The sequence below is a fragment of the Mizuhopecten yessoensis genome, unplaced genomic scaffold, assembly GCF_002113885.1.
Source record: "Mizuhopecten yessoensis strain PY_sf001 unplaced genomic scaffold, ASM211388v2 scaffold4999.3, whole genome shotgun sequence".
NCBI classification, from domain to species: Eukaryota; Metazoa; Mollusca; class Bivalvia; order Pectinida; family Pectinidae; genus Mizuhopecten; species Mizuhopecten yessoensis.
In genome coordinates this window covers 1472517-1484421 of record NW_018405829.1, presented here as the reverse complement: position 1 = coordinate 1484421, position 11905 = coordinate 1472517, and the positions used below count along the sequence as shown (strand labels likewise).

General features: G+C 37.1%; 1 protein-coding gene across 1 annotated transcript; it reads left to right on the top strand.

Moving 5' to 3' along the window:
* Positions 1-3115: 3115 nt before the first annotated feature.
* On the top strand, positions 3116-9515 carry LOC110450146. The gene is made up of 4 exons (XM_021497429.1): positions 3116-4368; positions 5971-6486; positions 7158-7916; positions 8171-9515. Exons 1-4 carry the CDS (start codon positions 3246-3248, stop codon positions 8953-8955), a joined length of 3183 nt encoding a protein of 1060 aa, XP_021353104.1. The 5' UTR covers positions 3116-3245; the 3' UTR covers positions 8956-9515.
* The last annotated feature ends 2390 nt before the right edge of the window (positions 9516-11905 follow it).

The window sequence follows — 11905 nt, the reverse complement described above, 5'->3', positions numbered from 1 at the left end:
TGTTTAGATGATGTCCTATATACACTGTACCAGAAGTAAATGTTTGGATGATGTCCTATATACACTGTACTAGAAGTAAATGTTTAGATGATGTCCTATATACACTGTAGCAGAAGTAAATGTTTAGATGATGTCCTATATACACTGTACCAGAGGTAAATATTAAGATGATGTCCTATATACACTGTACCAGAGGTAAATGTTTAGATCCTGTCTTATATACACGGTACCAGAGGTAAATGTTTAGGTCATGTCCTATATACACTGTACCAGAGGTAAATGTTTAGATGATGTCCTATATACACTGTACCAGAGGTAAATGTTAAGATCATATCCTATATACACCGTACCAGAAGTAAATGTTTAGATCATGTCCTATATGCACTGTAACAGAGGTAAATATTTAGATCATGTCCTATATGCACTGTGCCAGAAGTAAATGTTTAGATCATGTCCTATATACACTGTACCAGAGGGAAATGTTTAGATCCTGTCTTATATACACGGTACCAGAGGTAAATGTTTAGGTCATGTCCTATATACACTGTACCAGAAGTAAATGTTTGGATGATGTCGTATATACACTGTACTAGAAGTAAATGTTTAGATGATGTCCTATATACACTGTACCAGAAGTAAATGTTTGGATGATGTCGTATATACACTGTACTAGAAGTAAATGTTTAGATCATGTCCTATATACACTGTATCAGTGGTAAATGTTTAGATAATGTCCTATATACACTGTACGAGAGGTAAATGTTTAGATCATGTCCTATATGCACTGTACCAGAAGTAAATGTTTAGATCATGTCCTATATACACTGTAGCAGAAGTAAATGTTTAGATGATGTCCTATATATACTGTACCAGAGGTAAATGTTAAGATCATATCCTAAATGCACTGTACCAGAAGTAAATGTTTAGATCATGTCCTATATGCACTGTACCAGAGGTAAATGTTAAGATCATATCCTATATACACCGTACCAGAAGTAAATGTTTAGATCATGTCCTATATGCACTGTAACAGAGGTAAATATTTAGATCATGTCCTATATGCACTGTGCCAGAAGTAAATGTTTAGATCATGTCCTATATACACTGTATCAGAGGTAAATGTTTAGATCATGTCCTATATACACTGTTACAGAGGTAAATATTTAGATCATGTCCTATATATATACACTGTACCAGAAGTAAATGTTTAGATGATGTCCTATATACACTGTATCAGAGGTAAATGTTTAGATGATGTCCTATATACACGGTACCAGAGGTAAATGTTTAGATCATGTCCTATATACACTGTACCAGAGGTAAATGTTTAGGTCATGTCCTCTATACACTGTACCAGAGGTAAATGTTTAGATCATGTCCTATATACACTGTCACAGAGGTAAATATTTAGATCATGTCCTATATACACTGTATCAGAAGTAAATGTTTAGATCATGTCCTATATATACTGTACCAGAGGTAAATGTTTAGATGATGTCCTATATACACTGTGCCAGAGGTAAATGTTTAGATCATGTCCTATATGCACTTTACCAGAGGTAAATGTTTAGATGATGTCATATATACTCTGTACCAGAAGTAAATGTCTAGATGATGTCCTATATACACTGTACCAGAGGGAAATGTTTAGATCATGTCCTATATGCACTGTACCAGAAGTAAATGTTTAGATCAGGGCCTAGATACACTGTACCAGAGGTAAATGTTTAGATCATGTCCTATATGCACTTTACCAGAGGTAAATGTTTAGATGATGTCCTATATACGCTGTACCAGAGGTATATATTTAGATCATGTCCTATTTACACTGTACCAGAGGTTAATGTTTAGATCATGTCCTATATACACTGTACCAGAAGTAAATGTTTAGATCATGTCCTATATACACTGTACCAGAGGTATATATTTAGATCATGTCCTATTTACACTGTACCAGAGGTTAATGTTTAGATCATGTAATATATACACTGTACCAGAAGTAAATGTTAAGATGATGTCCTATATACGCTTTACCAATGGTAAATGTTTAGATGATGTCCTATACACAATGTACAAGAGGTTAATGTTTAGATCATGTCCTATATACACTGTACCAGAGGTAAATGTTTAGATGATGTCCTATATACACTGTACCAGAGGTAAATATTTAGATCATATCCTATATGCACTGTACCAGAGGTAAATGTTTAGATGATGTCCGATATACGCTGTACCAGAGGTAAATGTTTAGATGATGTCCGATATACGCTGTACCAGAGGTAAATGTTTAGATCATGTCCAATATACACTGTACCAGAGGTAAATGTTTAGATGATGTCCTATATACGCTGTACCAGAGGTAAATATTTAGATCTTGTCCTATATACACTGTACCAGAGGTAAATGTTTAGATCATGTCCTATATACACTGTACCAGAGGTAAATGTTTAGATCATGTCCTATATACCCTGTTCCAGAGGTAAATGTTTAGATCATGTCCTATATACACTGTACCAGAGGTAAATGTTTAGATCATGTCCTATATACACTGTACCAGAAGTAAATGTTTAGATCATGTCCTATATGCACTGCACCAGTGGTAAATGTTTAGATCATGTCCTATATACACTGTACCAGAGGTAAATGTTTAGATCATGTCCTATATACACTGCACCAGAGGTAAATGTTTAGATGATGTCCTATATACACTGTACCAGAGGTAATTGATTAGATCATGTTTAGGTACTGTCTATTTGTTTTGTTTGGATATTTTTTGCTATTTGCAATCTTTAGCTACAGCCATTATACGGCTAAGGTATAGGGTTGAGGGATACAGCAAATTTCTTGGTGTCCGTATTCATGAAACCATTCTCATACTCAACTCAAATTATGTTTTCAAGACACAAATTTTTTATTCCAGGAAAAAATTAGCAAAATTTTACATTTTGTTAATAATTTGAAGGAATTTTGTGGCAATTTTCAACATGATTTTTCGACCATATTACATATTTTAAGTGAGTAACAAGAGAGACGGTTTCAGCACAGAAACCATTTTTCAGCACGAGAACGGTTTCGTCAATACGGGCCTATGTCTCTTTCTCGAGATTAAACCGAAGGAACAATAAACAGAATGAGTGAACATAACTAAATGATGTTGCCTATTGCATTTTGCAGGACATAACACAGCATGCTGCTTTCGAGCGTGACTCTCCAAAAATAGCAAGACTTTCCTCAGTGAAACTATAATGGCGCTATCAAATGCCAACGCAAATTTCCTGAGAGAGCATGGTTTGATTGCTGAGTTAGGTAGACCATTGCATGATTTTTATTTTGGAATAATTAGCAAAATATCAGGCGGAGATGCTAGGGGAAAAACATCAGATATTCAGCGTGAACCAGAATTCAATTTGTTCTTTTGTGCATTTAAGCCAGAGTTTTTGAATCAAAACCAATCAACATTGTACGAACCAGAGAGGATACGACAGGAATGTTTGAATAGAAGTAAAAAACATCGTACTGGTCCTTGTCGGCGAGATCTCTACGCAACAGCCGAACTTCTGCAACAAGCGATCCATCTGTTCCATATCAGAGAGGACGTATTGAAAAGGGAAATCTTCTTACCACCTTTTTGCAACTTCACTCCAGATAATGATAGAATAATCAGGATACTGATACTTTCGGAAGGCGGCAAAGACGTATTTTATCAGCTGAAACAAATAAACCGGCAGGAAAACAGAAGAAGGGCAGCAAATACGAACCAGTGCGATTGCAATAAATTCCATGCCAAACTTGTTGAACCTCCTGTCCCGATGAGTGCAGGAGAACCTTCTGTCGACCAGTTGATAGCAGACCATTGGGTCTTTAGTCCACCTACAGCAAATTGTTCGAGTTTGTATCGATGCTTAAGTAAAGCAATATATGGTGACGAGAGTTTGTTTCCACTGATAAGGAATCTTATCTTGAAATTTGAGCAGCAGGAAGATTTTCTTCCGGTTTTTCAAACATTCATCACTGAACCAAGGGGACACGAATCGGCAGATATCAATACAAGAACCAAGAATCACTTCACTCAGCTTAGTAACGGTTCGAAAAATCCAGGTACAGGTGAAGTTTATGCTGCGTCTTCCCTGTTTTGTACCGACATATATATCTGGACTGAGAACGGGGGGAAATGGAGTGTGTACCATCCTCTCTTACTGCCGACAAGAACTCGTCATCATTTCCTCACGATGGCTAAATGTGATAACGACGAGTTTAATCTCCTCGTTCCAGGGACTGTTCCATGTAACTGCCAGCTCGCAAGGCCACCAGTTGAATCACTCAAAGATGAACGAAAAAGACTGGAGTCGTTAGCTTGGGGCATAACAGGTACCAAATAATTAAATTAATTCCTCTTAGTTGGCTAAGTGTTCCTGAATGTGTAACATGTAAACACATAAACCGTAATAATGTAAACTCACTCTAGATTTTCATCCGATATCGTAATCCATGACGATATTTATAACCTATCTGATATCGTAATCCATGACGATATTTATAACCTATCTGATATTGTATTCTTCAATATTAGAATTATATGACCCATTACTATATAAAACCCGTATGATAAACTTAAAGAGGTATAGTAAAACCCCTTGTCTGTCCACCCTTCTAGCGTGCATTACTTGTTTTTCGTTTAAATAAAATTCATCAAGTCTCAGGATAGGTATAAATAGAGTAGGGCAAACCAGATTGATTATGGACTCATACACCTAGGTTGCAGCAGTAAAATAGGTTTCCCTACGATGATGAAAAACTCTAAAGATACGATTGATAGGTCAAAAAGGCCAATGGTAAAGTAATGATAACAGTGAATCAATGTTTTAGAATAATTTCAACACTCAAAGTCGATTTGTGAAGATTTGATTGGTCGTTGCAAGCTGCTATTATCCAATCGGTTTGCAAGGCGGCAACAGTCAAAACGATTGACCGTGCCATAGTGTTAACTGTACTGGTTTGTTTCTTTCCGTTTTTTGAAACAGTCAGGAAACAGTCAGTTACTTAATGTATATTTTTTATAGAGTTTCAGATAACAAAACCCAATATAGCACCTTTGTGACATTGAGACATCAGATGATTGCTACACGTTGATTGAGGAAGATCAATATTGGATGTGTTGTAGAAATATATACAGTGTAGACATCATAATTATATACATATAGAGATGTTACCATGTCTATTTTTATTATTTATTTGTTTCTTCTATTGAAATTCTCAGAAGAATAGGATGACTACCCATTGGTTGAGAAGATTTCTATCATGGTGTCGAAGGTTCGAAGTTAATATACATGTTAAACTAGCATACAAACACTAAACATTCGAAGTAGCGCAATGTTTTACTTAGTGTATACGACGTCACATGAGCGACGTTCGAATAACAATACAATTCTATCACACAAAGTTTGAGTACATTGAGTAATTTCCATATGACTAATTACAAAATTTATAAACACAGGCAGTGTCCCCGCTTTCAGTTGCAGACCATCGCCATGAAAGCTTTTCTTACATTGTTTATCAAATACACTTCATGTATAAAGCAGTGTATCCGCTTATGTAATGTACATTGTATGCTTCACACATTCTTTGCATTTAAGTTACTTCGCTGACAATTTTGATATATATATAAAATATAATATATTGGGTGGCGTAGGTCTCGAGTTTGAGGCATCATTTAAATACAATTATCGAAACAACATTATAAACAATTATGCCAATTTAAGTATTATTTCGTCATTAAAAGATGGACAGTCTTTGACATCACACAAAAAAAACTACTGTTAGTATGCACCTGAAGATCTGAAACAGTGTAAACATTTTGTGCAAAATGTAACGTCTTGTTTGTCAATAACATATTTATGAATGAATGTTTCCATGGAAACAAATATTGCCCAATATAGATTTTAATTGTTTAAATGTTGTTAAATCTTACAGCATTTAAAGCCTGTTGTAAAGGGCAGAGGAGGCATGGCCCACACGCACATTTGCAGTTTCTCGCCAGTTCTCCAAATCAACAGGATCCGGACGCAAGAAGACACACAACTGCAAGTCATACCGATTATGTCGATGAACTTTTGAAACTGAAAGGTAGGCGTTTGGATAGAGTCAGCTATGTTGGTGGTACATTTCAGCAGTGCATATACGAAGAAATATATGGTACTGATGAAATGGTAACAACGACACAATTTCCGGTACCAAGCGGTGATCCAAATGACGAGGAAATCAGGAGTACTGCTAACTGGCTCAAACGACCCATCTACATATTCACTAAAAACAGGCAGAACGAGGCACACAAGTGGAAAGCATTCCTACCAACGCCAGTATCAAACAGATGTCGGTATTACGTCACCCTTTACAAAGATCCCGAGACCAAACGGTACGACAGAGTGATCCCTATCAATGGCTGCAACTGTTCCAAGTTTCCTCCAATTGAGGTCAGAATTCCAACAGGTGAATATTTTAAGATACATTTTCCGTCGCACATTACTACAGGGGTCCGAAATTGGGGTTAATGATAATACAATCATTTTATCGGTTGTTAAGTTGTTTAATCATACAAACCTATTGCATTCTTCAATTCCAACAGACAGCATCACACAAAGTATAAAACATGTATGTTATCATACTTTTGTTAAACATGGTATATACACCTCATATAGTATTACTTTCACCAATCAAAATCGTAAAATAAATACTAAATATTCAATAACTTCTCGTGATGGTTGAGATCCTCAGATATAAACAGCTTTTTGCGCGCAGGAATACCATTAACTGTTAAACGATTCAGAAACATACGTATCATGTCATTAGCTGATGTGGTATACTTCAACGTAATGAGTTGTTCATGATGGACTATTTTGTTACGCGGACGATTTTAAAGGAATGCTATGTCTGGTTCATGAGTGTACATGGCGCGAGCAAACAATCCAAATTGGAAAATCCTTTCTCAAGTTGTTCTCGACCACTTCTGAACTACTCAAGTATTCACTTACTGACAATCTGTGATAATGGATTTTTCGTGTTACCAGTAGGAGGTATAAAGTAGTATATACATTGTAGATGATAATTGATATTAAGTTATCAGTTCAAAGACATTAATATTGAGATTAATTGCTTTTTAGAACATGGTGGACGTCGCGAGATTAAAAAGGTCAAGCGTCACAATCCTATGCTGGAATATTTTCTTGATGAGAACATAGAAGCAAACATGTTAACGGACGAAAACATATATCCCGCTGAAGACATGAATCCTCCAGTAAACAGTGTACGGTCAGATATCTACCATGTACAACAACGTGACGATATGACTGACAGAATGGTTGACACTATGGATGGCAAAACTTCTCTCTTTGCATGTTTGAGTAAGGATATCTTTGGAAATAGTGAAAAGGATAACTTCATAGCAAACTTGCTTCTTAAGGAAATTCGTGAAAACGGAAAAACGTACTCGGTCCTTTACTCTGGATCCGGAAAAGCAAACGAACAAGCAGACTCGCTTGGTTCTCTACAGGGATTTGGTGAAATAGATTTACTGGCTGCTGCCACCTTTTTCCAAACAAGGATCCTAGTATTGCTCGTTGCACCAGACGGCACAAGCAGGTGGAAAGAATTCACCCAAATGAGACGAAAACGTCGACCACAAAAACTACCACAATTGCAGAGTACTTGCTCAAAAGGAGCCACAGATACAAACTGTGTAACTCTACTACGAAACGCATACGGGGAGTTCTACCGGATTGTGCCAAAAGATAACGTCTGCAACTGTCAAATGAAACAAATTCGTGTCCCGGGAAAGACGAATGGATCGTTAAGAGATGGCTGTACCGCAAGTGTAGGCGGGTTCGGTGACGTTGCTACAGAAATCCCGAAAATTTGGGCAGGTACGTATCTAGTACAAGCATGAACAGTCGAAAAAAGCTGGTACCTGTCAGTCATAAGCTTTAGAACGGAGTCATCTTTGCCCCGGATTCCCTAAGTTCTTAAGTTATATAGACTTTGTTTGTGAAATCGAGAGCTTATTTGTACGTATGTAATTGATTAATAAACGTACACATGGTTAATATTATATATAGTGCATTATTATATTGTTATATTTTTTTCTAATTTTAAACTATGTCTATATATTTATTTGTAGAAAAGAGAAAAGAGGCCATTCTGAAGTACCGCTCTTTGGATTTTGACCTAGGACAAGTGTACTGTGATATCTACAATCTTTACCGGATTGTGGCATTTCAGCTCGGGGTACACGAAGCAATCATCCGAATTTTTGAAAGTCGACGAAGAGGAACAGATATAACAACCATTACTGGATCTGCCGTATCTGGGGTTGGCACCGCGATATTGGTCGGCGGTGTGGCATTCGCGGGAGCAACAGGAGGGGGATCAGTTGCAGTTGCCGGAATGATTGTGTCCGTGTTGGGTGCAACAAGCGTAGCTGGAGGAACGTTGATAGAAGGGTTTCTTTCAGCAAAGGATCTTGGTAATTTGATTAAGATCCAAAACCTCCTGAAAGTAACGTCAGAAAATTTAGTTGCTTCTGTAAAAAAAATCAAAAGAAACATACCAAGAATTGACGGCGTATTCAGAGATGAAAGAGAAATTCTTGGGAATGTCAACCATGACAACCTCGATAGATTTGGAAATTTTCAAATTATTACTGGGGTGTGCATACTGGAAGAAACATGCCAAGCTGTATCAACAGTACTGTCTCGATTGGCACTGAGAACCTCTACGGTCATACTTGGAAGGTTGTTGGCAGGATTCTCACTTGTCCTTGACGGTGTTTTGATAGCACTGGCTGCCCGGAGTTTGAACAAAGGAAGCAAAACAGAAACCTCCGAAACACTAGGGAAAAACGCGTACCAACTGAGAGCATTGAAATCGATTCTTAAAACATATATTCACAAAGCAGACCAGTAGAATCTGTTCACAGGCTCGGACATATATTGCGACATGATCTCGAGGAATTTATAAATCAACACGGGATATTTGAACACCTAGACCATTTAACACACGGAACTTTGAACACTTGAAACCTTTGACCTTTGACATTGCATTAGCATAATGCTATTCAAGTTGAATTTTGGTGGAAACTGCCTACGAAAATGAATGCTGCCACTTAGCTTTTGAACTTCGCGTTTCGACAGATTAAAGACAAAAGTGATAAATTCCGTGCAGTGGATTCAAAATTACAAAAACTTGATAAGTCTGTGTTGCATATATACATGTAGATAGATAAGTGGTAAAATTATCTACATTTCCTTATCTATCTACATGATGATACAGATATCGTGGCAGGAAACATTACAGATAATGCTGAAATGAACATAAGGCATAAAGATCTAGAATAACTAATAACGAACTGAACATAACAGATAATAATCTAGACAGAGTGAACTCTGTATAACAATTAATAATCAAGTGAGCATAACAGACAATAATTTAGCGACCTTAAATATTTATTGTCTATTTAAGCTGGTTTCTAAAGGTTATGGTGATGGTTATTAGTTATTACTAGTTTTGGGGAGGGGTTGGTTATTACTAGTTTAGGGGAGGGGTTGGTTATTACTAATTTAGGGGAGGGGTTAGTTATTACTAGTTTAGGGGAGGGGTTGGTTATTACTAATTTAAGGGAGGGGTTGGTAATTACTAATTTAGGGGAGGGGTTAGTTATTACTAGTTTAGGGGAGGGGTTGGTTATTACTAGTTTAGGAGAGGGGGTGGTTATTACTAGTTTAGGAGAGGGGGTGGTTATTACTAGTTTAGGGGAGGGGGTGGTTATTACAAGTTAAGGGGAGGGGTTGGTTATTACTAGTTCAGGGGAGGGGTTAGTTATTACTAGTGTAGGGTAGGGGTTGGTTATTACTAATTTAGGGGAGGGGTTGGTTATAACTAATTTAGGGGAGGGGTTGGTTATTACTAGTTTAGGAGAGGGGTTGGTTATTACTAGTTTAGGGGAGGGGTTGGTTATTACAAGTTAAGGGGAGGGGTTGGTTATTACTAGTTTAGGGGAGGGGTTGATTACTACTAGTTTAGGGGAGGGGTTGGTTATTACTAGTTTAGTGGAGGGGTTAATTATTAATAGTTTAGGGGAGGGGTTGGTAATTACTAGTTTAGGGGAGGGGGTGGTTATTACTAGTTTAGGGGAGGGGTTGGTTATAACTAGTTTCGGGGAGGGGTTAATTATTAATAGTTTAGGGGAGGGGTTGGTAATTACTAGTTGAGGGGAGGGGTTGGTTATTACTAGTTTAGGGGAGGGGTTGGTTATAACTAGTTTCGGGGAGGGGTTAATTATTAATAGTTTAGGGGAGGGGTTGGTAATTACTAAATTAGGGGAGGGGTTGGTTATTACTAATTTAGGGGAGGGGTTGGTTATTACTAGTTTAGGGGAGGGGTTGATTACTACTAGTTTAGGGGAGGGGTTGGATATAACTAATTTAGGGGAGGGGTTGGTTATTACTAGTTTAGGGGAGGGGTTGTTATTACTAGTTAAGGGGAGGGGTTGGTTATTACTAGTTTAGGGGAGGGGTTGATTACTACTAGTTTAGGGGAGAGGTTGGTTATTACTAGTTTAGGGGAGGGGTTAGTCATTATTAGTTTAGGGGAGAGGTTGGTTATTACTAATTTAGGGGAGGTGTTGGTTATTACTAGTTTAGGGGAGGGGTTAGTTATTACTAGTTTAGGGTAGGGGTTGGTTATTACCAGTTTAGGGAAGGGGTTAGTTATTACTAGTTTAAGGGAGGGGTTAGTTATTACTAGTTTATGGTAGGGGTATAATCACTTCGTTATAAGTAAACAAACGGTTTGTTGGAAGCACATAAAGTGATCGGTGTTCTTCGTAAATGAAATATTTTCTTATTTATTATACAAACCATCTTTTCTCAATGCGTCAACATTTTACTAGTGCACAACTACAAATGTACAACTTATGTGGATGAAGGAACCATAAGAATTTGTGTGTAGAGCGTATAACGACATATGTAGAAATTGGACTTATCGTTGATTGCTTATTTGTTTGGCTTCCTGCATGGACACATACTATTTTGTTTTTAATCAGAGCTTCCCTACTACATATTCCTAGTTATTGTATCTTTATACGTATGTCTATACTTCCACAAACGTAAATACAAAGTTTAAATGGCAGAAAGACAGTATTTCTACCGCAACTAGTTTAGCTTTCTTCACCTCCGACTCATTGGATAAACCTGCTAGGAGTTGGAAACATTTTTGATAACCCAATGGTGGGTAAAACCCTGGATGGTTGTTTTTTCATTGGGCAATCATCTAATTATGACGTCGAGTACATGTAACAATGCTTTGTGACGTCATATTTTTATTGTGACGTCATAGTCCATGGCAATTGATGTATTCAAAAGAGTTTTCTATAATTTTATCTAAACGTTGTGGCAGAAAAAGGTCCCCAAACTCGATCGGTAAACCTCAGTCGTGTCTTTATACATGTTGAAAACTCGAGATACATGTGGATAAACATGATATCCAATCGTCACTCGTTGTGGAACCTCTGTGCATAATGTAAAGAAAATTATCTTGAGTTATCATCAAGTTCATTCTCATTATTAAATCACTAGATCAGGAAAACAAGTGGAACATAAGGTACACATCCAGTTGTGTAATATTTTGATATCTTTCACTCGTGCTCAATAACAAAAGACACGGTTAGATATTCTTTATATAATTATCTTACATCCCATTTTACGTGCGTGACGTCACAATAGGGCAACATTGACGTAACGTAACAAAGTCAGGAACCCTCCAATACAGAAATGCAGAAATTGCGACGCGTTTTTGTGATTTATGGGGTTTTTCTGGTGATTGGACTTAGATAAAAAAAAAAAAAAAAAAAAAAAAA